The 16,369-nt window shown below is 38.3% G+C and overlaps 1 protein-coding gene and 1 long non-coding RNA gene across 7 annotated transcripts in view; one reads left to right on the forward strand and one right to left on the reverse strand.

Moving 5' to 3' along the window:
- The window catches only part of LOC111271779 (uncharacterized), a 41,892-nt gene extending 35,118 nt beyond the window's left edge, over positions 1–6,774 (forward strand). For 3 of the 6 annotated variants that reach the window (XM_086973041.1, XM_086973036.1, XM_086973039.1), the window contains 3 exons: positions 3,636–3,837; positions 4,011–4,225; positions 6,018–6,774. In XM_086973041.1, coding sequence (XP_086829167.1) covers positions 3,651–3,837; positions 4,011–4,225; positions 6,018–6,080 — 465 coding nt within the window. In that variant the 5' untranslated portion in view covers positions 3,636–3,650 and the 3' untranslated portion in view covers positions 6,081–6,774. Of the gene's footprint in view, positions 1–1,933; positions 2,075–3,617; positions 3,838–4,010; positions 4,226–6,017 lie in introns of those variants that run through there. The other 3 variants (XM_086973037.1, XM_086973038.1, XM_086973040.1) reach the window with 3 other exon arrangements.
- Positions 82–1,825, reverse strand: LOC111271781 (uncharacterized). The gene is made up of 2 exons (XR_002687086.2): positions 1,754–1,825; positions 82–1,531 (listed from the first exon to the last, which is right to left on the reverse strand). It is a non-coding gene; the product is annotated as an uncharacterized LOC111271781 (long non-coding RNA).
- Positions 6,775–16,369: the final 9,595 nt, after the last annotated feature.

Consider the following 16,369-nt stretch of genomic DNA (forward strand, 5'->3'; position numbering starts at 1 on the left):
CAAAATAAGCTATTCGTCCTTTGGTTTTCTATATGGTGTCACTTTTCGGCGACAACTATGAACGATAAAAAAACAAGGTAATGGAACATAGACTTTTTATTTGACTGAAATATACCTGTACAGTTTCTTCTCTGTTTGAGCGTTGTGTTTCACACTGAAAACCATTAATTCTCTAAATCTAACTTCATTATATAATACCTCAGCTATTTCTCACAGATTTTTCGCTGTCATTATTTGTCATCTCTCGTAACCGTGCCATTGCATTGTATAATTTTGGAAACTTTTATGCTTCCAATTATTTCATGAGCTATAGAGCTATGGTAGTTGGCACAGCAGTCTCATGGGACGGATGAGTACAACGCTCATCCCTATTTGCTCTCTTTAGTCTACTACCAACAACTAGCTAGAACTCCGTGAGCCTTAACGCTCTCACCTTGCCTCTTATTATTTCTAGTTTTATTTTTAGAAGCGTACATCTCTCGATTAGTTATCAGTATCTATCTGTACCGCTTCTGGGCAACGGCGTCTGACTTACGGCCTGATCACGTCGTGTCAGATAATTTCACGTGTATCGTCACCAGCCAGCGCAACGTCTGACAAATTCTGTACGCTGTGCTTTTGGGCTCTGTCACGCTGACTTTCCTGCAGTCCTGCGTAAAAGTCCTAACTTAGAATGCAGCTCTAATTGCAAAGCTTCTTATTTATACAATGTGTTTCTATTTCGAGTTCCCCAACGATATTACTGACGGTTAATATATTATAGAACCCTTAGTTCAGAAGTGAAATACAAGAAATTGATCAGTCACTGCATGACTCGCGTGCACAATTTGTATAAACCAATTAATTATTTTCAACTATCTTCACTCATAGCCTAAATATGGACGATCACTCTCAATTGTCTGAACTGTTAATCACTTGGAATTATCAACTGCTGGTATTATTTTCAAGTACAAACACCGACGTCTTCCAGAGCAAACTTAATTGCTAGAGGCTTACTATTTCGTACAATAGCTTAGGAGGGGTAACATATCCTTAAAAAAGAATGCCCCCTAAGACTATCAGTCATCCATAGTTGAAAGGCACATAAGTCAATTCTAGACAATGAAAGAATAGTTTACTATCTTTGTTGGGTGTCGATGTTTCTTTCATTTAGAAACTAATAAAGATACCTGCGGCATATAATTACTTGTAACTATTATATTATAAGTTATTATATTTTCTGTCTCACATTTACATTCGGAGCTATGCGTAGCTAACCTGTCCATAATCCACGGGATCAACTTTTCAGTTTTGTTGATTAATATATTTGTGCTTTTCGTAGCGGAGAGGCCGTGATTTGTCCAATGCGAGTAAACGTTTGCTGGCATCGTTGACTTTTGGGTCATACTCGGGACAGGCTAAGCGCGCTGAAATACTTTGAGAGTATTCATTGATGATTGCTAATTGACCTCAGGCAAATCGCTCATTTTTTCCTCCTCGGACCATCACAGCGCGAAAGTTCTGAAAGATCGCGACACAAATCCTTTCCAATCTAAAAAAAAGCAATTTGCGTTAGAATCTTTCTCTTCACTTAATCAGGCGGCTGAAAATTAAAAAAAATCCATGGACAATGATCAGTTGACTAGGTATAGTAACTCTGGTTGACAATCCGATTTTTACGAGTTCTAGAAGAAAAGTTTCAATAATCATGACAAATATAACGGAGGACTTTTTCGTCATTAACGTTCGATGCGACGTCCTGTGAAACGCGTACAGATGTTTATGTTGAAAGCCAAGTACATTTAGTTGTAAATGCGTATAGAAATGAGTAGCTGACACATTGTCGCAGGGTGCCTTTATAGAAGTACGACTATTACAACAACTACATTGAATTTGTGAGAGAGGGTTATCGCGGTTTACATATAGTAGCTTTGGTGAAGAGAGATCGCAAGGGTACACCAGTTGTGGCCCGAGTTTCAGTCAGGACAAAAGGCTACTTCGTGACGGTGAAGTGGTCAGGTCGCAAGATATTCACCGATTACGTGCTACATCTGAAACCAAGCCTGCCACCTTTTGGCCAAGCAAACCTCTCTATGTACGCCTCTACAACTATTGTATACTTCTAAAGACTAAATGATACGCTAATGATTGATTTGTCTGTGTTGTGATTTTGAATGTATTCGAATGGCCATGCCTGTGAGGTACCATACACCTATGCGGTTCCGCAAGACAACCATGTAGAGTAATTAAACCGAAATCTTTGGATTTAATTAAAAAGTTCTCCGTGATAAAGTCGACGTTCTCAATATTCATGCATGTCTATTAAACAAAGTGTATCGTATTTTGTTTCTAATGTTAGAAGGGATGTCAGAAAATATAAAAATGTATCATCCTGTCTCCCTTACCAGGAATTCACAGACTTCCCTTAAGCTTTTGTTAAACGTGTGATTTTGGCATGATGCAGTTTTCGTTTGCCAATAACTCCGACGCCATGATGGACGATTTTCCGTGAATTTGAAAATGAGATTCGTTTGCGGAGCAAACTTTTTCCCAGCTGTCAAAGGTGCAATTTTTTTACTCGATTTGTGTAGTGAAGACAGGCTTGTTTCGTTTCTCAAAGTTTCTTGACAAGTCTACTATCTTAAACTCCGTTTCTTTGAATCGGTAGCAACTCTTGGCAATTGACGGTTATTAAATCTGTTCTGGAGGACATTATACGAGATGAATCTAGATTTTTCAAGCTCCTACGATTCTCGCGCTACGTAGAACACTTTTTTCGATGTTTGTTACGGATTTTACAGTAAGAGGTCTTCAGTCTACAGTAAGAGAGATTTTCTAACAGTGTTGGGGACTGCATACGGAACATTTTAGCGGTTTTACGTTGTGGAGTGCAATTGTTTTGATGAAACAATCTGCTAGTCAGTGTTGTCTGCTCCTCAATGACGTCTGTTCCTTTTTCTACTTTGACATTTTACACACAGAAATACGTGGAATCACTAGAAAAACACTCAAGGCAGTTAAGCTCACTTAAACACAGTCACTCAGTCGTCATAGATGGTGAGAACAACGCGCTCGCTGTGAATACGATGAAATGTCGTAATGCTGAGTTAACTGAAATCTGGCATCAGAGTTATGACACTAGCGATTGGTGAGATAAAATACGTCTGTTTTATGTATCACATCGTTCATCAGTAGCCATCCGATGTTTTCCGATCTAGTCATTGATATGTCGGGTAACTGTGTAAAGCAGAATACTTCTGTTTTCGTAAGCCAGAAATATCTTGCCCTGCGCTGTACGATTGGTCCTGAAAGCTGAAGCTATTTTATCAAGTTTATCCGAGTCCATCTAATCGAATACCGAACCTATTTGCCCCCTGTAGCTTCGATGATATATATATATATATATATATATATATATATGTATATGCTAATTGCTTGAATACCGCAAGCAACTCTCTGCGATACTATATAATTGTGTAATATCATCAGTATCTCGACAAAAAAGGACGAAGATCAACGTAAGTACAAAGTATTGCTATGGCGGAACGCGAACTTAGTGTCTATAGGCTCTTCCACAAGAGACAGTCACCATATAGTAATAAGCACAATGTGGTCTACAGTCTACAAACTGTTTTTAGCAACATACCCTTTTACAGATATATCCTGTAAAAATGACTGCCGGCGAGGACCCCGTTAGTAACCGAACAGATATGGAGTGTTTGAATATAGGGGAACAGGATACTGAATCGTCAGAGCAGGAAGATTCTCGACGTGAGTCTATTCCACTCATTTTTGATCATTCGTACACCGAACGGCAAAGTCATCTACACCGAGAAACCAAATGGCTTGGTGACAAAGGTAAATATTTGCGCTTGACATTTTTTACTGCTAAAAAACTAACAATGCTTTTTTTTTGCAAAGAAAATTGGCGTATGCATTTGTGTAAATGCTGTTTGATGCATACGACGTCTTGCTAAACTATTGTTGAAGGTCAATTAAGTTTAGTAACGTAATAGAGAATTTCGTTTCAGCACGTGAGCTCCACCGAAAGTTGGCCGTTTTAAAACGTGTCCAGAAAGACATTGAGGAACGAACTCGCATTTTGAGGGAGAAGAACCTTGAACTACTAGAACGGAATCAGCAACTCAGCGCCGGTAATCGTCAGCTTCGAGACGAACTTGTTGAAGTTAGCGCGGTGCGCAGGGAGAGAGAAGAATATCTACGTTTGGCCATCATCCATCAGGAGGTCTGTCAAACGTGGCCAAGCACATAAAACGTTATTGACGGAGTCATCGCTTTTGTGTGTGAAGCAAAAGTTTGCTGGAGTTTACCGCGGTTCAGGCATACTCAAGAGGTCACTAGTTCTCCCTTTTTCCGGCCATGGGGTGCTTCTTTAGGGTTCGCAGATTTATCGAAAGAGCATACTGTGGCTCCACAACGCGATCTTTTTGATGAAGTGTCAAAAACGATTCCGCAATATACTACATGCTAGGTTTTCTCCAGGGCAAATATGTTAATTTTCCTATATTCGTCTACTAATTATAGTTCGAATATAGGTAAAGGGGGGGGGGGGGTAACTTCTTTTGCCATTGGTCTTTCTGGTCTATAAATACATATTGCAACGGTAACGTAAGGTTTGAAACAAAAAACGTGCTTAATTTAGAGGTGGCATCCGTCCCATGCTTTTACTTTAAAAATAGGCGCTACAATATAAATATTTATTCGGAGAAAAAGAGCTACACGGAAAAGTAACGAAACTTTTGACAAAGTTACTTAACTTTAAAAGCATTCTTTAGATACACGGTTTTGCCTGCTTGACTGTAATGATGTGATTCAGGCCCCACTGCCTTCTTAAAATGCAACAACAGGTGTAATAAGGCGCCATTCTTCCGCTTTTTTTTTTTTTTTTTTTTCTACTAGCAACGTCATAGGTCTAGTGGAGGTTCTGGTATTAACGTCGCTATGTTGAAAGGGATATACGTAGTGTGAGCCAATGCTTTCGGTACAAATCATAGAAAAAAACCGTGTCTCTCCTTCGTCTGTTAGAATCTATATATAATGAAAATGATATAATCATATCGAATTGGGAATGTCAGCCAAATGCTGAGGTGAGACCTGAGAAAAGATGCCTATACATTTTACCGGCAATTATTTGCACACAATGCAGGCCCACGTCAATTAACGTTGGGATGAACCGCCGATATCGGCATGAAAGATGCCCATTACGGTTGTTCTGCCCCAATGACTCCCTGCGCAGCGCAACTAATCCGTATTTGCCACTGCTAAGAAATCCATTTCTACTAACGGCCTGAACACTTCGCTTGCATATTATAAGTACAGGTAGTGTCGTCGTACTTGTATAATCGAGTCTATATTCAAATTCAGGTTTGACGTACATCCAACAAGGTCAAGGATACAGTATGAGAATCAGCTGATGAATAGGCGAGCGCAGATTTCAACGCATAAATATCAAACAATTATCTCTCTTAAAGATACTATCCTACATTTAATACATGTCACATACTTGTCTTAATATTTGAAATAACAGTGTTCCCCTAGCAGATGCTATGAGCTTATATGCTCGCTGCTAACTACGTATGAGTGAAGTAACTGTCTGGCGCCTACATAATAGCCCCCCAAGCATGCTTGTTACTTCGATTATCTCAGGCTATGCTGTTAACGAACATACGTAACAATCGCTACTGTGATGTTTCACTACGTCCACCATCATGGATAGGTCCTGCAATAGTTCTCGCGGAGCCGCCCTTGAGAGAGAGAGAGTCTAGTCTGTTAGCTTTTGCTATTTTCTCTTCGGTACGTCTCGTTGTGTAAGCGGTGTAGTCGCGTGTTATGTGACTCAAGAAGGCGTGCTCCACAACAGCGACCTGTTGCTTGAGAGCCGAGGCCAGCTTCACGGTATGCCATGCTATTGTGGTGATATAATATCTTACTTCATCGCCATTATGGTTACCTTTTGACGTAGAAGTCTAATATTTAGGCTTTTTGTCTGCTCATGTGATTTTGTTGGAATATTTCAGTTCACTTGGGAAGATAATGCAAAGGATCAGTACTCAGATCGTCACGGCGACAAAGAGCCTTGAGAGGGATCTTTTTCGTTAACCTACGGGTAGAAACGACGAGTATTTCCATATTCATAACGTAGATACGTTTATGTAACATAGAAGTGAGACTATATAATCAATTTCTGGTCATGTTTTATACTCACTTGCATACGTTTGTATATGACACATGAACGGCATAGAAAGAAAAAAAACTAGCATACCTTAATTTACCGTACTTTGGTACAAAGCTCTCAGTAGGTCACAGGTTGTTTAGTCGAACGGAAGAGCTTTTCTTCTTAGAATGATGTCATTCCTGTTTAGTTTAGACAATATGACATCTAATTATGTGAAGTTATATTGTGTAGTGACCCTGTTGATTGAGAAAGAGATGATTAGCAGAAGTACAACACAGGCATTTCTGTTTAAAGAAAAATTGTTTAAACAAGAAATTATAGCCTAGCTTATTAAACAGCATGCACTAATAACATAGTATTACTTACAATGTATGGTTTTGCCATTGAGATACGGAAGCATTTAACTAGCAAGTTTCCTGATGAAAGACACAGTGATTCGAAACGGTAATGAGACCATTGCAAACGATAATTCTGCATCTAGTTTGTATGAACATCAAATAAGCTACAAAGTACTCTAAAATAAAGGTGTATACGAATGTCTACATCACCATATATTGATTTTTTTGTACACACTACAATAAATATTTGTACAAACAAAATATCCCGAGTACTTATTCTACATGCATGCACTAATTATATAGTGTGTCGATTTGTTGATATCGGTATTAACAAGCTAACTCTGTAATGGTTATCCATTGGTCGTCCTTTAAAACAATCAGGCTCTCATCAATCAATGGCGTGGCGGTCCTGCCTACCAGTCTAACAGTTTAAGCTTGACTCTGCGGGTAGGTACGTTCTTCCACAATGGGTTGTCCAGAGCTGTGGTAATTGGGTTAGGTAAATTAAGGGCGCATGAATCGTCATTTTGAAAGAGATGATAATTTGAAGAAATGCTAACTTTGTCGATACATTTCGTGGCATATTGAAATACTAGCCGTACTAGTTAGTTTGAAGATTTATAAACAAGATTCTATGGAGCCTCTGTTTACCGGACCTGTTCTCTGCTCAAAGGAAAGTAATGCCCTTTAATAGAGAGAAAAATAAGGCACTTTTCTGATTATTCATTTATTACATATTATAATTAAGAAAAAAAAAAACAAATCTATATTCGAAAAGCGTGATGATACGGCCGTTCGCTACTGGCACCATGATTCGATAATTTATTTTCCGTGGTACGCTAACACGTCATGCTGTTCGTAAAAACGCCTACACAGTGAGCCAATATTACCGTTTGGAAAAGGTAGAAGTTAGCAAAACTTCCTATGCAGCAGATCTCTCCGTGCAAGAATGACAAAGTTATACAGAAATCAGCCAGTAGAAAACAAGGTTTTGCATATATTTGCAGACTGTAACGTTTTTATTAGACATGATGTGATTAGCATTATTTTGGTTCTTCCTTTGATTGATTCAACTATCATAAGCCATTTTGGTTTATCGCTTCGTTTTTCTATATAAGTATTATATACAATCAGAAAGCTTTTTCTCTAAGCAGTCGTCAGTCTTCACAGGGTTTTCTCACAACTTCGCGTATGTCATGCAAAAACAGAGATGAATTTCGCCGTCGTCAAAAAGCTGCAAGATCAAATGCTCTACGGCTAAAATATACACCCTTACCTAATAACTACCCTGTTTCGGAGCTTGCCCCTGGAAATTAGGTGATCCCCATCGATGTCGTGAGGTATGTTTTGCTCGAGCTTAAGCAGGGACTCTTCAAGCTACTCGCTAGCTCTTTAACATTGATCAAAAATGAATAAGAAAATATCAGTATACGAATTTCAACTCGATCAGTTTTCGGGAAACGTCGTTACTCATAAAAGGTAATCCGACCTTATTATCCGGACTTATAATTTAGGGGAATCGATTATAATTGCCGTTCCGGTGAATGTTGCATCTCTGGTGCGGACTGTTCACACCGTTCAAGTTGCGACGCTAGCCACAGTCCTTACCGCAGTCGTGTTTTTAATAACTTTTTTCTGCAAATCGGCATACTGAAGGTTTGTTCGTTTCTTCATCGCCTTCTTCAATTTTTCCTATACTTCCTATTAACAGTGAAAATACCAAGTTAGAACATGAATAGCCTATTTTGTTTTCCCTAATCAAAGACAGTGTTTCACTCAAATTATAGCAATAAATTCTAATAGCAACAAATAGAACGACATTCTCCCATTAGTTAACTAATTTACTATAGTTCTTCTCACCAAGAACTTTCAAGTCTAATGTTGATGGACAGTTTTTGAGATGGTCCTCACCACCGAATTTCCATTTGCCAATTTCATTTGTCGCTAACCGGAATAGGGAAGCTTTATTGAAGCGGGTTGTGGAGAACATTTTGACTGCAAAAGTACCTCTCACTCAGACTCTTGCAGGACGGTTAACATATTTTGCCATATGCAGTTTTACATTGCGGTTGGTGTCGTAGTAGAGAAAAGTGATTTTCCCTTTGTTTTTTGTTGGATACCTCGTTCGCTTAATGCAACTGATCTGTATATAGATCCATTTAGAGACCTTTTCGAGCATTTTTTAGCGTATAGAAAGAACCCTTTCAATCTTACCAAGCAGAAAACACAGTTCTTTTGAGCTGGAGATCTGACCTAATTCTCGGAACTATCCATTTTATCTTTGTTTTACATAGATGTAGAGACATATTTTTTTTTTTGCTACCGATAACGTTTTTATGTAGAAATCTGTCAAGGTGGGTACATGTTGTTTGGTTGGACGAGATACTGAGAGGCAATGAAAGCCGTGTCTTCCTGTCATGTTCCTTCAGTCCATGGATCGGTCATTTGAATCTCTAATTTCTGGGTAAATCCTGTAGATCTAAGATGACTGTTAGTAGTACGATTATTACAGTTCATTTTCTCCTCCGAGTGACGAACTGTTCGCCGGCCGCTTTACCCTAAAAATACATATCCTAAAAAAATTTAGTCAATTTATATCGACTTAGATGATCGACCTGGACCTAGTGCATCCTCCAGTCCCAAGATGTCGTTCCTGAACATCTTAAATCAGTTCTGAGTAGTTGTCTCAGGCCCTTGCTGTGCACGGCACAAATACCTCGTGCTGTTTCGGCAGCTCTTTGAGCTGGGCAAAAGGCGAAATAGAATAAATGTCAAAAAGGCATTCGGCAATTTGGTATTTTGAAGCTATTATAATATTATAATAATTAATAAGTATTTTAAAACTGAAGTTATGATGGATTTACAAAGTATATAGAGAGAGTAATTCTGATAAAATATATAGAAGTAAACTAACAGTGGACAGTTAAAAGCAAAAGAGGAGGTAAAGATTAGTGGAAGGTACTTGTGTTCCAAACTAATATAGACCTTATACTAAGCATGTTTACTGGCGTAACTGGCCACCTACATACCATGGAGATGCCTACCCTGTAAAGATTTCATTTGTAAGTTCGTCCTTTAGATCTTCATATGAACTTAAAACTTGAAAGTCTGAGAAGCCACAGTTCTTTACCATACTATAGAAATTTTGAAACCTTTCAACAATTACGTGCTTCTTTTATTTAATAAACAATAGGCCTTGTCGGAGAATCGACGCATAGACATACTTGCGGGCGCAGGACGCTAAATTAGCTCGCTTTAACGGAACTTGAATTATACATCTTCACCGAAGTCGTTCTGTGGATTCTCGATATGATTTAATCAATTTCAAATTACCTTGTATCTCTAAAGACAACTGTGTGATAGAAGCCTTAGACACAAGTTCCAATGCACACTTATTAAACTTTAAGCTTGTCAAGTTATTCCCATCATCCGATGCTTAGACGCCGTCTTAGTAAGATTAAATTCATTGTGTTAACTTGGGGGAGAAAATTTCTTTTTGTAAAGGTAATTTAGAAGCATTGGTAGGCAACCGCTTACGTTTATTTCGTATCAACGGTATCTACTGGCGGACGGCAGTTACCCTTCCCAATGATTCTCCGGTCTATAATAATGCGGTTGTATCTATCGCTTGCTTTGGTGGCTCTGTTCGTTATTTAGCTAGTAAACGTATGTTTTTTCTTGAAGCGAACCTGGGGATCATGGCCTAAATACTGTTGTCGAATGTTGCAGTTGTCTTCCATTAGGTAATAAAGTTTGCCTTATCTAAGGAAGTAAGTTAATGACAGAAAGATGCCTTAGTTGTCGAATGATGAATTCAGGTAGCTTTTACCATGCACACAATATGGCCCGGTTATGCCTTAACAGCAATATGTGTTCAAGTAGGGTTTTTATGAATAGAAGATCCTTAAGTATCTAAAACGAGTCTGTCTTTGTCAACAATAATCAGTTTAAAGTTGCTGCAGGAGACGGAAATACATAACTTATGGGCTCGATGTGGCTAACAGTATGTTTGGATCGTAGTAATGCACGTCTACAAGTGTAGTCCTATTTCAAAATCATCAGTGACAACTTCCCAGACAAAGGTTTTCGCATCGACGCGATATTGAAGGATAGCTCCAAATAGAAATGGGTGGTCGTCATTTGTTTAGTTATCACTACTAAGATTATGTAAAGAGATATTTTAAAAAAAATGCTTTCCATATGTTAAGAGGCCATTTCTGACGCTCTTTATTGTTCAATGCAGTCACTACCGGTGGTTTGGCGCCTTAGGCTTGTTTCAATGTTCTTCTTACCAATGTACGAATACCTTCTCGATAGTATAAGCGGGCGGATCGACGTTGTTATGTGGAGGCTTGTTGGATTCTCACTGTGTAACGTTCCATGCAGTCACCTAATGGCTTCGAATTTAAGCTGCACGGTGGCTATATGTTCTCATAGCAGAATATGGTCATATTTTCAAACAGTCAACCCAAACTCGCATGCGCGAATGCACCATCATACCGAAAACTGTACCCTCGGACGCTTTAGCTATCCGCGGTTACATTACATTTTATAAATCACACAGATAAACTTCTTTGGCAATATATTCTCCATTAGCGTCATGACGTGTTCTTTATTGGAAAGCACACTTACAACATGGACAGGGCAGGAAAATTTTATCCATGATAAGCGCACAATCATTCTTCGGATTGATCTTGCGTTGAAAATAAAAATGTTCTCGTTAGAAAAAGAATCAAAATCGACCTGTTGCTGTGCTACGGGTCTAGGCCTTAGGAAGCATGTGTCTGAATTTTATAACATACAATCTTTGACGTAGCCCCCTCTCGCGAGAAATATCTTCGCCAACTACCTAATTAAGACAGAACGTTGTTGGAATCGTTGTTTTCTGCGTAAATTTCGAGCCGCACTAGAACTTGCTCTTGTTTCTCTTGCAACATCATTCTCGATGTCGATACAGCATAACTTCAAAATATTTCGAAGTTCACTTATAGTTCGTCCAGTGTAAATAGATTGGGTAATAACTGGTTTCCACTCTAGTTTCGAAAACGACAAACTACTTCTCGCGATATCTGGAAGCGTTTATATTCCCTTTCATTGACACCAGGTTCAGCTAGAGGCACACCTGAAGCACAGCTAAAGCCCGAATTTAGCCAGTCGTTCTGTATAATGCCGTTCTTTTTTTCATTTTATTTTTTTCATAAACAATCAATAATGAGTAGAATTTTGCGAACAATTTGCTCTATTTACGTAGGTTTAGTGGTGTGATTGAGGAAGCTCTGACCATCACGAAAACGGTACCGAACATGCTGTGGATGAAATAATTTTTTGACTAGCTGTAGTTAAGAGAAAGAAAGCTGTTTGTTTAATAGTAAGCCTAATTATAGATAACAGCGATACCAAATGGCGAACCAAAACGATTTCTCTTCAATTTATTATATATATTTATATAATTCTTACTATGCCTAGGTAAATGAGAGAAGATACTGTGCCCCCTTGTCTAATGCGGTATGTATTTCTCATGTTTTTAATTATATGATAAACATATATTGTAGCAGGGCACTGGTGTAGATTACGAGCAGATATCAAAGTACTGTATCCTGGAGGAAATGCAAAATTGTAGCGTAATCGGGATCGTCACCGTCAATAACAACTATATTGAGGGACGAAGTGTTCAACTGCTACACACGTAGGTACCTTCATTGAATGATATTAAGAGTAAAAAACGCCATTGAGGCTTATGAGGGCGTACATGTGCACTAGTTTGGTTCGTGGGTTTAGGTAAATAAATAGGGCTAAAGTATCCGAGGATGTTTAGAGTGTGGATTAAAGATTATTAGTGACTATCAGAGATAATTGCATATTTTTACTGGATGAGTACTCAATAAAGGACATATTTAGGTAACGAGTGTACCTTTATCGCTTGACATTTGAAAAACGAAATGTTGAACAGAATTATGCACGTTTTTGCCATTCAACTTCGGTTTGTGTGTACCCTTGTTTTTCATCGCCGTACTGTTTGTGAAGATGTGGTCACTAGGGCGTTATGGTATCATACCCAGCGTAGTCAGGGAATCCTGCAAATATATTTTTTTCTAAAGCATGCCTACTATTAACCAAAACTCACTTTTATGTGTAATTTCGGGATCACCATGTTTCTTTACTAATCGGAGGCAAATACGCTGCCCTTTGTTTCTCGTTCAAAGTTCAAGTGAATATGAGTGTTTATAAATTTAATACTTTTTCCTCTTGTGTTGTAATCCCTTCTGTTCGTATATTCGTACCATATCGTCCGCTGTGATAGATTCTTGAAGCAATGCTAAAATAGCGCTAACAACGGAAAGCCAAGTATAGGAAAACGTTTGATCCTACTGGAATCAAGCGAGAATGGAATAAAACCAATTCTATACGACCAATCCTTTCCCGGATTCGGACGAAAACGACAAGGTGTCCCTATGATTAACAGGCAAATACGTTACCCATTAGCTATCAGAAGGACGCTGTAGGTGTCAGCCTATTTCCTTCCCAAGTGTCGTTCATCCTTATGCCGTTCATCATGCCTATCTGACAATATTAACAAAGCACCTTCTATAAAAACGTAGCTGGGCTAGAAACGTTCACAAATTATACCTTACTAATACAACCTATAGAAAATATGCACATGTTCGTAGCAGCATGCAACTAGAGAGTGCCGATATAAAGGCTTATGATTTTGCCACGAACGCACACAAATGTCAGGGTAAAACCTTTAGTGAATAGGTGTTATCACTAAATTTACTGATGTTTCTTGGTCTTGATGTAACTATTGAATCAAAATTAATAGATTTGGCGTGAAAATACCAAATCTTATTTTACTGACACACATGCGAAGTATTTCTTGAGAGTTAACCGCTATTCTCAATTCTAGCTTGAATTCAGTCAGGTGCGAAAAACATACCTAATGTAATTCTATAGGTAAAGTGTCTTTCGGGCCATCTTAAGTAACCTACTGTTGATTATATACATATATATATTATATATATATATAAGATATAAAGCATATAAGCTGAAGCGTACGATTCTGAGAGGTAGAGATAAAAGGTAAAGGAAGGAGCAGACCAAATATAGATTTATAGTGCGGTGGGACGAGTTACATAAAAAAAAAAAAGCTCATAAGTAGTCTTCTTGTTTCCTTAGTAAAAGGTTTATTTGTCATCAAACTGCTTTCGTTTAAAAGCGATGGAAACAATGTGAGAAAATCCTTTTCTATTGGCATGAGCGGTACGCGCATTGCGGGTTTGAAATGGGTTGTAATCCAGCACAATTTGTCCTTTAGGTTGGGAAAAATAGAAACTACTTTTTTAATGTCATCTTTCAATTTGCAGATTCCAAACAATAATTTGGCCAATTATATTAGTTTGTTGGCTAAACCCCTAGCGAAAAAAAAGCAAATGTCACTTCAGTGCCATCATAACTTGTTTATCAGATACCAGCGTTTGGTGTCTACAATTAGTAAACAATAATAAACAGTAAAATGTTCATTAGTTTTTTTAGAGCCGTCTTTATAAACTCAAAGGTGCAAATATCTCGAACACGTTAGTCTAGTGCTGTTACCTTTATGATAAGACAACCTTATTGAATTTTCTCCAATCGCATTCTCCAACGGACATGCGGAGCATTGCATTTGTCCAGGTGGAATTTGAGGTAAATCTTCGTAAGCGTAATCTGCATGTTCATGATAGCCAGCTTTCGGCCAAAAGTTTTGCAATTTTTTTATTTAGTTATCAGCAAACGTCAAAAAAGTACCTGTCTATAATTTGACCCTCCCTGCTTCTAAAGAACCGCTCCGGATTATAACCTGGAAGTATTTAGGGTTAGCATGTATATACGGAATTAAAGACGTGTCACGCATAACATTGTTTATTGAAATGCTTCCATTCAAGCGTCCTGGGAATACATACGATTTATAAGAAATGTCGCAGGTACCAAGCGTACTGCTTGAGGCATGGACGTCTCTCGAGAAACTTTTATTCTATTCAAATCTTCGTATGTCATCCCGGTGCGAAAAATGCACAATGTATATGACCTGCTCACTCTTAAAAGCTGCTGTCGTCAGTGATATAGTAGTAGCTTAACTTTAATCCTCCAACGAAGAATAAAAGCGCCTAAGAAGCTAGCATGTCATCAATGGTTGTTTGTTCTTACGCTGAGGTATGGGATATACATTAATGTTATTAGTGTGTATTGTATAATTTATTCTCTGCTGTTTTTATAGTGTACGCCAGCTTCTATAGTATTTCTAGGGATCTAATTTAGGGAAACGTCAACGAAAGAAAAATATTGCGTCAAAGTGGGGTAGACAAAATTACAATTGATAACAAAGAAGCCTTGTATGTAGGAAAGTACAGTCAAGACAGGGATCTTTTTTAATCGTGAAAATAAATACTAGAGTTGTTTTTAAGAGCATCGAGTTGATGTGAGCGTCCTTCGACACCGAACGGTTGAGTGCGCTTGTTGATTGAGATGCACACGATAAATAGCTCCAAAGCGGACCCTCACAGTGGAGTAAATTTGGTAAATATAGAGTAAAGATTGCCTATTGCGCTTATCTATCTGTAAAATAGTGTCGCTGACTCAGCCCGGGGTAGCGAACTTGAAGTGGAGCTAACTCAAAGAGAAAAGTAATTCAACTGTGTGTTATAAAAGTCAGTGGGAAGGTACATAATTTTTTTAAGAATAATCTTACTTAATAGAAATTGGTTAAAGTTATCACTTAGTTCAGCACCCCGGTCAGCACCCCATCCTTCAACCAAAAATAGCTAATAAGCAACGTTGAGCATTTCATTACTTAAAAGATTGATTGCCATTTCGAGAGCGTAACGACGACTGGAGAAGTCTACCGAGATAGTTGCAACCTAATAGACGGCATTAACAACGAACGGGAATGCTGCTCCCTCTAGCTAAATACATAAAAAATCGTAAAGCATTGCTAACGACTGACATAGGCCTCAAGGATATACGAAAGTCCATAAAAGAACGTATGGAATAACGAAAATGTAAACACCCAATAAAATACTGAATAACACACTAACTTCATACTTAAAAAGTAAATTATTGTTACCCCTTCTTAGCTGATGGGCGTACTTAAAGTCAGTACCAACGAGAACGATATTTTTTCCCTGAAACAGGTATCACTCAGAAGTTTGACCTATGTCCTTCACTGGCATATCATGCAACAGCAGATAAAGATTTAAATAGAGTTTGAGAAATGACATTGAAAACGCTGTTTGCTACTTACAGTTGAAATGCAAGCAAGCACGAAAAATCAATAGAATGCCCAACAACTTCGCGTAGCCTGAGATGCAGGAAAACTATATAATTAATGATGATCGTTGAAAAATTCGATTTGAGACAATTGGGTCCGCACTTGGCGAATTCCTTGTCTGGGAGGTCGCTACATAGAACTATTTCATAAATACTACGTGTCCTTAACAGCTCCAGTGTCTGTTATCATCTTTGCCAAAACAATATAGGCCACACAGATTCAGATGGAATACTTTGTCTGTGATCGTATAAATTCCACTAGTAGGACCAATGGAAGAGAAGTATATTGCTCATTTCCCCTCTATGGCCCGCATGTGACCCTATACCAAGAACTCCATATCCTTGCATCTAACATCGCTATTATTACACAACTTTCTTAACAAAATCCCGTGACGTTGGGTAGAAACATTGACAGCAGAAACAGAAGGACACTTAGCAAGCGAAAACTATCATTTACGCGAACAAAAAAATACGGAGCTAAACGTAACAAGGAATTTTTTGATGGTGGATCGTTACGTGGAACCTGTTTAATGCTAGTTTATGTCCATAATTGTAA

Source organism: Varroa jacobsoni, unplaced genomic scaffold, assembly GCF_002532875.2.
Source record: "Varroa jacobsoni isolate VJ856 unplaced genomic scaffold, vjacob_1.0 contig01012, whole genome shotgun sequence".
NCBI classification, from domain to species: domain Eukaryota; kingdom Metazoa; phylum Arthropoda; class Arachnida; order Mesostigmata; family Varroidae; genus Varroa; species Varroa jacobsoni.